General features: G+C 36.4%; 1 protein-coding gene across 1 annotated transcript in view; it reads left to right on the top strand.

Moving 5' to 3' along the window:
- LOC114650417 (gamma-aminobutyric acid type A receptor subunit gamma3) overlaps positions 1 to 16144 on the top strand; it is a 1188096-nt gene that overhangs the window by 1157834 nt on the left and 14118 nt on the right. Inside the window, exon 14 of the mRNA XM_051927200.1 lies at positions 13626 to 13822. Coding sequence (XP_051783160.1) covers positions 13626 to 13822 — 197 coding nt within the window. The remainder of the gene's footprint in view (positions 1 to 13625; positions 13823 to 16144) is intronic.

Raw genomic sequence — 16144 nt, 5'->3', positions numbered from 1 at the left:
TTGGCTTTTACAACACTAATACCCAGATTGTTAAAGTACAGGACAGACAGCTAATGATCTCTATGCAAGATCAATACTGGCAAAAATCAACAGTGCTATGTTAGCAGCAGTATGAGCTGGCATTCCATATTTAAATTAATCCTTTCATTGCCACCAACAGGGAAGCCAAACAAATTAGGGCAATCCTGCCCCAGCTGCATATCTATCTATCTATCTATCTATCTATCTATCTATCTATCTATCTATCTATCTATCTATCTATCTATCTATCTATCTATCTATCTATCTATCTATCTATCTATCTATCTATCTATCTATCTATCTAATCACCATTTTATTGTGCCAATAGCAAGCTGTCCTTCTGAGGATAGCGAGTTACCTCAAAGAGCATTAAAATGTACAACCATCCATTGGGTTGGTGCTGGGAATGACTGAGTAGCACTTCAATATACTTGCTTTATGCTACTGCAGCCAACGCTTGGTATTGCTTATAGTGACCTTAGATTTGTTACGCAGCTGTTTGGTCAAGGAAACCTATTTCAAAAGCTTGTGATGCACATTTCTTGTGTTGATTTTGCTTCCAGAGGCATCCTGGAACTCTGTTGTGAGTAATGCAACAGATGAAAGGCAATTTTTACGTGCTGTGTGCTTGAGCACTCGGCAGCCCTGCTGTGCGAGTTTGCCTTACCTACCACTTTGTGGCTGAGCTTCTGTTGCTCCTAGATGCTTTCGCTTCACAATAAGAGCATTACAGTTGACCGGGGAAGATCAAACATTGCAGAAATTCCACATACTGGCTTATGGCAAGGGTGACATCCTATGACAGTGCCACATTTAAAATCAGTGGGCTTTTTTAGTATGACCCATTATACTTTCATTTTTACTGTCCTTGGGTGTCCATCATGAAGCTTTGCTAATATTGCTTTTCTTGAACTCACAAGCACAACTAGTCTCGTTCATTGTTCAGTTGAATGTTCATTCTTTCAAGCATAACATGGTTTAAAAATGTAATTCATAACTTTAGCCTAACTTTCTATAATGTAGTTTATACCTAGGCCAACCTCCTGTCTGTATATGATGCTCTTACTACTTGCTATGCCTTTAAAGAAACACCTTATAAGCGCTCAATTAATAGAGAGTGAAAATCTGCAGACAAGGCCCTTATTCCAGGGTCATGAGTTTCTGTTAGGTGGAAATCGTGAAAGCCCATTGACACTGCTGTGTGCCTCTAAGAAATAATAATCAATTTAGAAATAATAAGCTGATAGGAGGGAGGGCTAATCACTGTATGCATGCTGCAGCTAAGGGCAAGTATAATATTATTGTGATTGTGGGATCTACAGGATGATCAGATACACTACAGATATTTTTGCATGTCTGTCTTTGGCTTTGAAGACCTAGTATATCATAATTAGCCCTTCATTCATCATTCTGACACCTACATAACTAGCCTCTCCTAGAAATTCACCATTTTGGATACAAGATACAAAAGGTGTCTGCAAAGATTGCTGCAAAGTTAGAAAAAAATTCTGCATGTAGCATGCGGTGAAAAACCAGACAGGGACATGCATCTGTGTCTGACATAATTTTTGCCCCATAGTCCTCATGCCCAGCATAGATGTGTTAAGTGTAAACCAGCCTTTAGCTGTTGTGTGCTTCTCGATCTGCCATTTCTATACTAAGAGCAATCTCAAACACTCTTGTAAATGTCAAGTTCACTTTTGATATTCACTACACATAGTACTTACGAATCCCCCCAAACATACAATTAACAGTTCACCGCTTCAGTTCTGCCACAAACTGTGTTACTATCTCTTTGGCTTTTTCTCTGTAGTGACTGAAACAGAATCTATCTTCAACTAACATCAGTTAGGCTCAAATATCCCCTCAGTATTTCTACAATTTGGTCAAAGGTTTTTTCTTTGGGCTTTAAGGTCTGCAATTCTCAGTTTTGCTTAAAAGAGTGATGATCTGTTTATCTTCTGCTGTGCTGTTAGCAACAAAGAACTGTTCCTTGTGTTCAATATATGCTGTCAACAATTTGGTGCCTGGCTTAAACTTATGAATTTTGCCTATATGAGTCATGTTGCTTACTTTTCATAATTTCCATTGTAACTGAATCCTCATTGCTAATTTTCTGTGAAGTATCCATTCAGTACAACAGAGGGCCACACACGCTACCATTTTCACCTTTAGTTGTCTTTCTTTTTTGATTGAATATCTCACAATACAACTGTAAAATTCCAAAAACACAAAAATATAAATTTACCACACTGCATAGAGATTATAAAAAAATAGTTAAAAAACTAATCATGATTTATGTATGATTTTGAACTAGGTATTATTTTGAATGCAAATTTTGTTTCTCCTTTTGGTCTTGGCAATTGAATGTTGCTTTTGTCCTTTGGAAGGTAAAACAGCCAGGAGTCTGTTTAGCATTTACAAAGTATCTAATTCATACCACAGTAATCTCAGCTTAACTTCTCAATCGGCTTTTCTTAGGGAGTGTTTTATATTGCCACAGTAATATGATGTAACACTGATCCAATAACACTCTTCCTTCATCAGTCAGATCAATTAACAAGGTGATGTGTCAAATGTTTAATAAACCGCAACGGAAATTTAAAAATGCAAGAGTTAATCTTCAACCCATCATATACTCATGCAATTCAAAGAGGTTCCACACCTTTACATCAAAACATTTATGATATTACAATTGATCATTGAAATGTCACATGTTTATCTTAAAATATAAAAGTTACATAATTCATTGTGGAACAACAGATGTTAAATATGAACAAAATATGTGGACAGAAATAATTGGGAGGATCATTCAACTCCTTTTCAGTTTAATTCTAAATAACTATTGTCACAAAGTGGATGCTTGATGCTGCTGTTGCTCAGTTTTACCCCAACAGACAGTATGCAAGACATGGGATAAAATCACTAAGAAGTAATTTTAATTTCTTCTTCTTTCAGTGTTGAGCACCAAAGCACCACAACCACCACAATAAACAAAAATCACAATACAATTCTCTCCTCCTAGCAGCTCTGTCACACTCCCTCCCAACTCCAGCTCGCTTGCTGGGTCTCCACCAGCCCTTTCTATAGTCGTGTGCTTCTCCTCTTCTGTTCACGTGACTTGTCAGCACTTCCAGGTCAGATGGAGAATTACATTTTTCTTCAGCCTGGAAGTACTTCTGTTCTTCCATTCCCGTGACTTGGGAGTACTTCTGGGCTATATGTGAAATGAAAATCCCTGCATCTCCCTGCAGAATCACACGGTGGCACCCACGGTACCCAGCAGGGTTGTGAAGTCAAACTCCATCTCCCATGGTGCCCTGCAGGAATCCAGGGCACCTCTAGGTTGTAGGGTAGACGCCATCTAGCGTCCTGGGTGTCTCGGCCGGGATGACCATGGTGATTTTAAATGGAATATGAAAATTTACTTTAAAAAAGCTGCACCTATAATAGCATTCATTTTTCCATTATCATCACCAAACTTGCACTAAGCTCAATGAATTTCACAAAAGGTACTGTAATAATGTTTTGTAAATTAACAAGTTTTAATTTCACTAAAATATCAAAGTTAAGAAAAAACAAGGCAATGATAAAATTTTAAGTTATTCAGATTCACAATATGGGGAATTTAAAAATAGACAACGTAAGTGTACAAGACAAATAAGGCAGATGCTCATACATTTTTGATAGAGCTTGGAAAATTCTTTGCTATGCGACAGGATTACCGTAAACCAAAGATAATCCAAATGAAAATACATTTGGGTAGCACTCTGAGATAGTAGACAATATGGTACATAGAACATTACCACGATGAAGCATTTAAAAGAAAGTCTTTAAAATAGTAAATGGATGAAGAACAATTTAGAAGCAAAGGAGTAAAGGCTAACCTTCTGTACTGATTTTAAGGTTAAGGTAAGAAACTTTACTACATTTTGTAGATATTTACTTAGAGCTCCATAGTACACTACACTGCAGTGCCAAATTGTGATGCCTACAGTGTATCAGGTAGAAAATTTAGTTTTACTTTAAACACAACACAGCCAAACATTCAAAGGTATACTGTAGCTCAACAGGCTTTGAGGTTAGTAACCAAGTAGTTGGCAGGAAAAAGAAAAACAAATAATTATCTGTCAGACTCGATCTGTAATGGGCTACCAAGTGCCAACACTGGGCAAGACTTCCCAAGTACTGGAATTTGAAATCATTTATGTAAAAAAAAAATCTTAGCTTTTAGCCATTCAATATTTCTGTATTGCAAGTCATATCACTGCCAAAAGAAACAAAGTAAAAACTTAAGAATTTAATGAACTAGAAAAATACTGAATGCTATAAAAAAAAAACTATTTTATTTTTCTGCAGTTAAAAAAATGGCGTGTTCCTATCATATGATATTGCACTAAATAGGAAATATCGATCAGTTTTTGAAAGTTTAGTTATTGGTTAAGGCATTTAGCAAGGAATAAGGTACTCTTTAAAGCAGCATCAATATTTCTGCCAAGTGGCAATTACAACACACAACAAAGGACCACAAGTGGTACAAAAGTACCCAAGCCTCTGCAGTTTATTACAAGAAATTACTGCTTTCAAAGAGCACCTAGCAATAGATAAGATTAGCAAATTTTGAGTGAGATGAGTGTAGTATTACTCACAGTTGTCAGTATATTTTATCAATTACCCTGGAGACAGCAGAAAGCAATCGTAGTTCAAACAAGCATGGCTAAGTGTAAGAAAAAAAATACAGATTCCTTAGCTCATGCCAAGAATTTGTGCTTTTGGAATGAATTCCACTGCTTTAGCTCATCTTGCACCAGTTAAGTAATTCATAAAAAAAATAATCAGATGAAAACAATGACTTAGTTTGGATAATTTTTGCTTTTTTACATCAATTCTTTTTCCAAGGAATACTTTTTTTCCTATGTGAATGCTACATACAATGCAAAAAAAATACAATTAGAAAAATCACATTTATTTCATCTCTTAATGATTGTAAGCCATCCATCCATTATCCAACCTACTATATCCTAACTACAGGGTCACGGGGGTCTGCTGGAGCCAATCCCAGCCAACACAGGGTGCAAGGCAGGACACAAACCCCAGGCAGGGCACCAGCCCACACACCAAGCACACAATAAGGACAATTTAGAATCGCCAATGCACCTAACCTGCATGTCTTTGGACTGTGGGAGGAAACCGGAGCACCCGGAGGAAACCCACGCATACACGGGGAGAACATGCAAACTCCACGCATGGAGGACCCGGGAAGAGAACCCGGGTCTCCTAACTGCGAGGCAGCAGCGCTACCCACTTTGCCACCGTACCGTCCGATTGTAAGCCACAGAAGATTAAATATTTACTAGGGCAGTCAAAGATTTGTAAGCATGGTAAAATGGGTGACCTGGTGGACAAAGACATTACAGGCATAAAAAGAAACACAGTATAGAGGTAGCTCCCAAAGGTGCTAGAAAAGTGAACGTAAGGGTAAAGGTCAAAATACCTCCTGAACAACAAAATGCAATACATGTCCTCAATCCTGAGTGTAGACCAGGCCTATTTAACCAACAGCCTGCGGGCTGAATCATTCTTTCAATGGCCTGCTTGTGTCAATAGTCTTCTGAGGTCTACTGTATCAACATATCAGCAAACAAAGATTGTGTGGTGGCAATAACAATATGCCCTATACAGGCTTTAGAAATAAAAAATATGGCAAGTGAGTAACATGGCTTAATTGGCTGCAAAAGGATAATGCCCACCCCCTACCCCTTTGATTGCCAGTTATCGAATCATACCAATAGAATTTGTGGTAACAGTTTTGTATATTTGTGTAAATTCGTGTCATGAGCTATTGAACGATAGCTGATTCAACACGGCCCTTTTCAAAGTGAAAAAATCAAAGACTGATAGTGAAAACCAACAGTTCCAGCAAGACTGGATTGGCAAATACTAGTGTCAAACCGGAATGTTTATTGTGCAATGTGAAGTGATGCTACACATCACAGCATGGCTTGTTTTCAGTCAGTTTTCCAGAGGGATCAGAAGAGTGAAGAATGAAGGTGATGATGACAACAAACTCGTAATCTTACCATGCAGCCCCATAAACATATAAGTTTAATTTAGGTCACTGAAATAAAATGCCTACACTAACATTATCACAAAATTTCAAGAAATCTAATTATGATGATGATCTTTAAATATTTATTAATAATTCCTATTTACCATATCCTAATCTGCATATACAGAGGACACAATATCACCATCCAATCAATGAATAAAGCCAAAGTTTTTCCATGTGAATATCTTTTTAAGCACACCAGGAGCAAATTTAAAGTGTAATCAGTCAATTCACTGGTGGGGGTGAACAAATGAGGATGATATTTGTAGAGTTTTAACGCAGGTTTTAATGTATGATCATTTGAGAGATCACCCTAGAGTTGCAGTCTAGAGTTGCCATGTTGATCATTTCATTTAATTTCGTTGTGTTTTTGTCTCATTCTACGCAGGTTTACGGATTATTATTATTGTTGTTATTATCATTACTATTATTATTATTGTTGTTGGGGTGTTTTTTTTGTTGTTGCTTAAAATTTTTTGCCCTACCAATGTTTAGTTGGTACCCCATGCTTCCTTGTATTATTCCTTGCCTGTTTAATAGCCCTCCTGATTCCATTTTTATTTAAGTCTGCCAACAAAATCAGTACTATAACATGTTGATTGATCTTTATTTTGTGTGATTTTTTGTTATAACATTATTTGTCTGACATTTTATCATCACTGATGTTGGTGGCCTAGTATATTGTGGAATACAATGTTCCTCCCTTGCTTGTTCACTGTAGGGTTACTGGAAGCTTTCTCCTTACTCAGTTGCCTTCCAAAGCCACAGTCACCACTCCAGTCTTCCTCGGCTCCTTCCATGCCGCTCTCATGATCATTCCTTTGCCACATGCAGTATGTGCACATTCACACTGCTGGTTCTATCTCAATCTGTCTGTTCTTATTTTATCCAACTTCGTAAGGCAATCCCAGCCAGGATCCTTTGTTGGTAGCGATGTACCCAAGGTAGTGTTAGATCGGTAACCACAATCGTTCTCCAGTCTCCCTGGAAGCCTGTGGTTTTGTTTTGTGAAGTCAACAAAATTTACGTACTTCCATATCTACAGTAGCGACTGTTGAAAAAGGGGAGAGAATGGGAGTAAAGATGACATTTACTTCTGGTACTGAAAATCTAAAAATGCTGGTACCGTATCATTTTAAAATTTGGTTTTTTTTGGTACTTTTTTGGTAGTGGTATAACACGCAAACCTAACTTAGGTCAATGGATTTAAGCAGAGGAACAGCTGTCATCTCTGCACTGGCTCCTTTTAGGGTTGGCTTCTCAGAATGGCTCTGCCTGACAGTCCACTGAACATCTTTCCAGCATCACAGGTCTATTTGTCCCCACCATGCCAAACATGCCACTAGTAGTCAAATAACGAACAAATATGACTTTGACAAGGCAGTTGTACATTGACTAACATTTGAAAATAAATGTAAATCAAAGAGTTCTAGTAGTATTTAGTGAGTATGATCACATGGTTAAATTAGAGGTAAAATGCATTGTTTAAATACTATGTTTTTAAGAAGCAGAAAAGTAGCAAAACTGCCAGAGGGTCTTAGTCTAACTCTCCAGCATAAAAACCTTTCACAAAGTTCTTCTACTAATTGTTTTCCAGACCTGTAGGAATGTCCTGCAGAATGAACTGACCGTTCTGACTTTTGGCTTAGCTGTTACATAAGTTGTTTACTAAGCCAACTGTGACTAATGATGAATTTTATTACACAGAAATTTCTTCCAAATTCTGGATACAAGGTTAGTTTTTTGTTTCCAAGCCATTTTTTGTGAAGTAGCCTTATTTAGATTTGCTGTACTGTAAATCAGTCTTTAGTTCTGTAAAGTTGCTGTTAATCTTGCTATCCGTGTGCAGGTTGCTACAGAGTCTTTAATATGACTGCATGTCTATTAGTTTGCGCAAAAAAAGAACACAGAGAAGTGTTGTGTGACTTTTTGTTGGCAAAATGAGTTAAAGAAGCTGAATTTCACACTTGGTTATATGCTGAGAATGGGGACAATATTTTACCTCACCAAAGTGTGAATGTGTGGACAGAGATGTAAAATATCCATTGGGCAAGTGTAATGTCTACAGACTACTTGGGGCAGCATCAAGACTGATTCCTGACAAGACAGGCTAGGACATTATTCTTATTGAAAGAAGTGGTACAATAGAGCTGCGGTGGGTTGGCACCCTGCCCAGGATGGGTTCCCTGCCTTGTGCCCTGTGTTGGCTGGGATTGGCTCCAGCAGACCCCCATGACCCTGTGTTCGGATTCAGCGGGTTGGAAAATGGATGGATGGATGGATGGTACAATAGAGAAAATTACTGTAATGGCTTGGATTGGCCTTTGACTGCAAATAATGATATAGTGAAAGAAGTGGTACATTAGGTTCACACTCAACCAAAAACTATTTCATTTAACACAATCTGAATCTTGTTGAGTGATGGTATAAGTGTAATAAGAATAGTGAAATTATGTTGAAAAGCAATGCATCTGAAATGTCTCTAACTTAAATGAAAATATTTGGAAAAATAAAGAGCTAGAAATGTTTTGAAGAATCCTCATTTATTATGAATTATTATGGTGCAGTAGATAATGCATCTGCGTCACAGCAACAGAGATCTCTGAAGGCTCCTGGCAAGCTTCTGTGTTTGCTATGTAAGGGTTGACAAATGTAAATTAGTTGGTGCAAATGGGTATGAGGGTATGTGTTAATATGCCTTACAATGCACAACAGATTCTTTCAAGGCTTGTTGTTCTCTTGCGCATTGCCAGACTGTTACCTTAAAGTTGGATTAAGTACTTTTGGATAGAGACTGATAGATATACATTTATTCCATGATCTATAATGACAGAGGCATTCTTTTAATTTGCACATGGAGTATGTTTCTTGACATTTATCATGTTTTCCTAAATTAACATTTTTTTATATCTGACTACTTGAGAGAATATACTGATGAATAAAAGTTTCAATATATTAAATCCCCTCTTATTTTACTTTTGTAGTACACTTGACGGTGAGCACTTCCTTGGTCATATGTTCATAAACTATATGTTCTATGTTCTAATGTTCTTCACATCTAAGTTATTGGTTTTATGAGCCAAAAAACAATCATCCACAATAATGTTACTTTAATGATGCCATAGTTTAGTGTGTTTTAGAAAATAGGCAAACTGCCTTTGATGAGACCTTCCTATTTCCTGTCAAATGAAAGGTACATTGCCTCAAGCATATTGTATTTGTTTACTCGTAAAATCTGAAACAGGCGGCACTAAGTATGTATTAGGATTTTCTTCTAAGCCTATTGAAAGCACAAACCCAGTTGTGATCCTTATGCCATGTACAGTAGATTAATCTTGTTTCTGTTAAGAGTCACCCTATTGTTTGTGCAATATATTCTTTTGTAAGCAGTTCCCATTATTTTGCCAACAGAAAGGAATCCAAGCTATAGGGAAAGGAAAAAGGAACTGTATCTTTAAGGCACGGTGATTGACTTAATATGTTATATCAGTATGTTTTATTATATGTGGTCACATCTGAAAATTCTGGAAATTATTCAAGGCCACTTCATACCAAACTGATGCTTAACAATGTGTTCATTCCTACAGGGGTATTGCAATTCTATGTGGTTAAAATGCAAAGGTTGGCTTTTAAATTATGAAATTATTAGTTAATTTCTACGCATATAAACACATGCAGAAAATTAGTTAGAGATTAGAGCTTGCACATTCTCCCAGTGTCTTTGAAAGTTTTTATCCCGGCACTTTGGGTTTCTTCCACATCCCAAAAATATATATATTATTTGAACTGGCTAGACTGAATTGGGCCCATGTGAGCATGGTTGTGTACGTGAGGGAGCTCTATGAATAACTGATGCCAGATTAAAGACTTATTCCAACCTTGTATTGGCATCCCTTGAACTGTGCTAAGAGGGAGTGGGACAGAATGCAATACATGTCCTCAATCCTAAGTGTAGACCAGGCCTATTTTGATGAGAACAGGACATTCAGTCCAGCAAAGCAAAGCAAAGCTCTTTCATGTGTCCCATATGTCTCATGGAAATTACTTTTTTTAATACTACTTTTTCTGCTAAGAACCCAAACTATCAGTGTATTCATTTCAAAATATGTATAACATTTATATTGTGAACCCCCCCCCCCCCCCCCCCCCCCCCCCCCCATAAGCACTTTGCAATGGGCCTAAATGTGGATCCTAACTGTCGTCTCTGTACAATGAAAACTCTAATTACATTTTTTACACATCTTCAGCCACTGGTTAATACTTTCTGGTTTGCCATTTCCAACTTTCTGTCATCCATCCTTTCTACTAATATTCTCAAAGTACTTCAAATAATAATTTTGATAGACCTTTCTTCTCTTCCTTTTACTGTTATACATAAGCGGTTATTCTCTTTAGGAACAACTGCTGCAAAAACAGATGTTAGCCTCTTGCTCAAAATCCCCTAACTCTCTCTGTTTCACCATACTCTTACTCAAACTATCTGCAGCATGGATCAATGGCTCATCTGGCCCCTATACTGACAGGTGGGAGTCAGCGGAGAAGCTGGTACAAGTTCAGATGGCTGGTACCCAGGTGCACTGACCTTAGTCTTGATGTCTTACTTTATCATTTTCAGTTTATCTCATCTCTTTCTTCCCCATAGAGACTGTTCGCAGGTGGTGTCCCTCTGTCTGGGTAGCTCAGGCAATCTCAGTCTACCTTATCTTTTTCTATGCATTTCATTTGGGAAGGGGACTGATGTTATCAATTGATGGTTGTTTACAATTTTGCTTGTTTAATTTTTTTCTTTCAAAAATGGTGTTCTTTGATGTATTTCTGCATTTGATATTTAAATTTTGATAAAAATTTGATTACAAAAAGATCATATTTGTTTTAATGTGTACTACATAAAACTGAACTGTTACTTTACTGTGCACATCTAATATTGTGCTGTCCACTGAAATGATTTAAGAACAGGCAAAATTCTCAGAATATACTGTGGACCTGGTTTTTACGTTATAATGAGATTTCAGTTTACTTCCTGTAAATTTCATGTAAATGATTCCGTTGTGTATGGATGTTGGTTTGAGCCATAATTGTAAAGCAGGATAAGAATCAGAGTTCTGAGTAAAAGTGGAGAATATTTATAGTTATGTGGGTTTTAAATCAACTGTAGCAGTTGATTGCAAGTCCAACACAGGTTTTTATATTAGATTTTTTTCCATTTTTTTTTGGTCCCAACCCTACCATTGCAAATGGACCCTTTACCTGAAATGCTTAAAACCAGTAGTTCTTAGCCTGTGGTTCACATTTCATTAGTGGTACGTGAAGAATTACTGGGTTGTATACAAATTAGCATTAAAATAAAGCTGGGAGTGAGAGGGAAAGAGATTGTCTCAATTGCATTTTTTAGAACATTAGAACATTTACACCTCAAGAAGTGTATTCAGGGTTTGAATTTCATTGTGGGATTGCAGATATCCCATTTATTACAGAAAAATGTGGCACTTAATAAACTAGAAGAGTCTCACTACTTTTTGGAGGCAAAAAATGGCTTAACTTTTTTATGCCATTACATTATTAGAAATAAAATAACACAATTCATGCATGCTTTGAAAGCATAATTTTGAGAGCGATCAACAGTCTATTAACTGTCAAATGGCATAATACAGTGCCATACACAGTCGCAATAAAATAAGGGAGGCTTCGTATTTCTTCTCATTTTGTTATGAACATGGGTACAGTTGTCCATCCAACCATTCATTTTCTAACAGGTGTTGTGTCCAATTTAGTCCCCCCTGCCCCTCCCTGGAACAAGTGTCAATCAAACCTCAAAATCGAACATAACACCTGTGTACCTAGTTCATGGTCACTGCACTGGGTGCAAACAGGAATTAAATCTTGAACGGGCAGCGAACCTCAAACACTACACATTGTTCTAGATAAAAAATGTATTTAGTTAATGTTTCAGAATTTCCGCATTGGCCAAACATTCCTTAATGTTTTGAATTACAAAGCAGATCTCTCCAATCATTTGATATGTTAACAGAAACCCATAATCTCAGAGATGCACAATTACTAGACATAAAGTGGGCTGGTACGCACCACTATAGAGTACCAGCACTTCTCAGTTTTTATCTGTTGCACTCTGGAAGTGTTTGGTGCATACCAGAAGTGTTTTTCATTGTGTAGAGGTTTGCATCGCACATATCTAAGTTCACCTTAAACATATAGCACCAGCACTTATGTATATCCACTTCAGACACTGGGCATAACCTATAGCAAAGTCTGATCACTTATGTCAGGTAACTTGAAAACAGACCAAAGACTGTTTAAATGGAATTCTGAAATAATTATCCTAAATTGAGAAGTTTGGTTTCATTAACATAGTCATAAAATTTGGGTAAATCTAAAAAAGGAGGGAAAGATTAAAAAATGTAAAGCATATGACATGTGAAATTTTAATTAAGTAGACTTCAGGAAGCGTTATTAACCAGCTAATGTCTCTACATTGATGCAGTCTCACAAAAGCAAATGCCATAAACCTGGCAAAATCATTTTCTGATTTAAAAACTGTATCAGTTTTAAGGAGTTTGTGAAAATTAAAAATAATTATTTTGATTTTTGCTAATTCATGTGGCAGTGACATAATAAGCTATAAAATTGTTTCCATACTGGTTTTAAGTAATATTTATTTTTCAAATAAAGGACAGAAAATGTAACTGAAAAAATTGAGTATATGCACATAATAAGGTAAATTGTTTAAAAACACCATGATGAAATTTCAATAAAAAAAACACACTTCTGTTGTTACTCTGCCACGCATGAAATTCAGGCTCTGAAATGTTTAGTTTTAGTAAACTACAAGTATTGAAATGTCAATCTTTTTCATACTTCTAATTTTTATTCCACGCCAAACCACACTTTTGTTCATACATTAAAAAAAATGCATAATAAATGGGTGTACATAAGAACATTTTAAAGACACACATGCACAAAAGCAGTCTGTAATACCTTTTTAGAACACCAAAATACAATAGTATATTGAGCAGCTAAAAATGTGGCCTTTAGATTTACCTAAATAGGAGTTTAGTAATTAACAATTGAAGACTTGAAAAAACGATGGCACTGCACAACATTTAAATTCCTGGAGTGGTACGCCAAGTCAAAAGGTTGAGAACCCCTGTTTTAAACTATACATGAAAAGGAATTGTTTTGCAGAGACTGAAAATGGGCAAACAGCATGAAAACAAAAAAGTCTTCCATTTCTTTAAGCAGACTGTTTTGTACGTTTTGAAAAAGGTAAGATGAAGAAAATTTAAAAGTAATGGCATTATAAATAGAACCAGGATTTTTTGTGTTGGAAAATTAATAAAATATGTATAAGTAAAACCATTTGCTTTTCAAAAATCTGTTACTGCACTGATCATTAATAAGAGACAGTTTAAAAATAATTGATGAGGAATATTTATGTGAATGACACTAATCACAATTATATAAATCTTTTATTTTACAGGTATAACTACAGTACTGACAATGACCACACTGAGCACAATAGCAAGGAAGTCATTACCCAGAGTTTCCTATGTCACTGCAATGGATCTCTTTGTGACTGTGTGCTTCTTGTTTGTCTTTGCGGCTTTAATGGAATATGCAGCACTAAATTACTATTCCAGTGTAAAGAAGCCAAGATATACAAAGAAAAGGAAAGCGGTAAGTTTCAGCTTTTATATGAGAAAGCACATTTAAATAAATGAAAATAGGATAGCTTAATAGCATAGTGTTAATCCAGCACTATATATATGTGTATGTTTGCAGCTGGAAATCTACAAAGGGAGCAAATGAATCACGTATCATTGGGTATCAGAAGGTACAGAGCGTATCCTGTATAGAGCATGCATTAAAGTAGCGCACAAGCCTACAAACACGCAGTGCACAGTCCTTTTTAATGCTAAAAGCAGGAAATCAGCAGCAGAGATATGGAATATGGTTTACAGCATACCATGTAATGCATGTCCAGCAGTATACCTGGGACAAACACTTGCCACACGTTAACAAGAACATCGCAATGCAGTTAAGAAGAAAGGACCCACGTTCTCTGATTTACACACGTACGAATTCGACCGGACACACTTTTAAAGTAAAAGTCAAGGCTAATACTAAAAGTGCCAGAGAACTGGCTGAAACGTAGTTATCCAATGAAAATGCCATTAACAGACATTTGGACACAAATCCAGCATATGCAAGCTTGAAAAGAAGAACATGCAAATAGTAAATACTGTAAGACTTTATGACCAACACCCTCCGAGCCCCACCTTATCAACCCCCTACCAAAACAACATCCACCTATCCTCCCCTTCTTTTTTGCTTTATATTTCCTTGGGTTCCTGTAAGTCTAATCATTTTCCTCCAATGATGATTGCTGGTAGGAACTGAAGGCTTATAAATAAAAAAGTATTTTAAGTTACATGATTCATTTGCTTCATTTGTGGATGTCCAGCTACAAATATGAAAACTGTATCATAGACCTTCGCCTCCATGTGTGTATGTATATATATATATATATAGATATATATATATATATATATTATATATATATATATATAGTATATATATATATATATATATATATAATATATATATATATATATATATATATAGATAGATAGATATAAATATATATATATATATATATATATATATATATATATAGATATATACATATTCATGGCATTCGTAGTATGAATCACAATCTGATTGTATGGGTGGTTACCTACCAGGTAATGCTTGTGGTTGGTCAGCAAGTCGGCTAACATCCGCCACGGTGCCCTCTTTCAGTTGCGAGAAGCAGATCATAGAATAGTTTAAATAGTTTACTGTCAAATAATGCAAAGAGTACTCTTTAACTCTTTGCATTAAAACTATTTCAACCATATATATATATATATATATATATATATATATATATATATATATATATATATATACTATACTAGCAAAATACCCGCACTTCGCAGCGGAGAAGTAGTGTGTTAAAGAGGTTATGTAAACATATATACAGTGGTGTGAAAAACTATCTGCCCCCTTCCTGATTTCTTATTCTTTTGCATGTTTGTCACACAAAATGTTTCTGATCATCAAACACATTTAACCATTAGTCAAATATAACACAAGTAAACACAAAATGCAGTTTTTAAATGATGGTTTTTATTATTTAGGGAGAAAAAAAATCCAAACCTACATGGCCCTGTGTGAAAAAGTAATTGCCCCCTTGTTAAAAAATAACCTAACTGTGGTGTATCACACCTGAGTTCAATTTCCGTAGCCACCCCCAGGAAAAGATTACTGCCACACCTGTTTCAATCAAGAAATCACTTAAATAGGAGTTGCCTGACACAGAGAAGTAGACCAAAAGCACCTCAAAAGCTAGACATCATGCCAAGATCCAAAGAAATTCAGGAACAAATGAGAACAGAAGTAATTGAGATCTATCAGTCTGGTAAAGGTTATAAAGCCATTTCTAAAGCTTTGGGACTCCAGCGAACCACAGTGAGAGCCATTATCCACAAATGGCAAAAACATGGAACAGTGGTGAACCTTCCCAGGAGCGGCCGGCCGACCAAAATTACCCCAAGAGCGCAGAGATGACTCATCCGAGAGGTCACAAAAGACCCCAGGACAACGTCTAAAGAACTGCAGGCCTCACTTGCCTCAATTAAGGTCAGTGTTCACGACTCCACCATAAGAAAGAGACTGGGCAAAAACGGCCTGCATGGCAGATGTCCAAGACGCAAACCACTGTTAAGCAAAAAGAACATTAGGGGCTCGTCTCAATTTTGCTAAGAAACATCTCAATGATTGCCAAGACTTTTGGGAAAATACCTTGTGGACTGATGAGACAAAAAATTGAACTTTTTGGAAGGCAAATGTCCCGTTACATCTGGCGTAAAAGGAACACAGCATTTCAGAAAAAGAACATCATACCAACAGTAAAATATGGTGGTGGTAGTGTGATGGTCTTGGGTTGTTTTGCTG

Source organism: Erpetoichthys calabaricus, chromosome 4 (genome assembly GCF_900747795.2).
Source record: "Erpetoichthys calabaricus chromosome 4, fErpCal1.3, whole genome shotgun sequence".
In the NCBI taxonomy this organism is placed as follows: domain Eukaryota; kingdom Metazoa; phylum Chordata; class Cladistia; order Polypteriformes; family Polypteridae; genus Erpetoichthys; species Erpetoichthys calabaricus.
The sequence above is the reverse complement of the archived record's forward strand: the minus strand, read 5'-3'. Positions and strand labels throughout refer to the sequence as shown.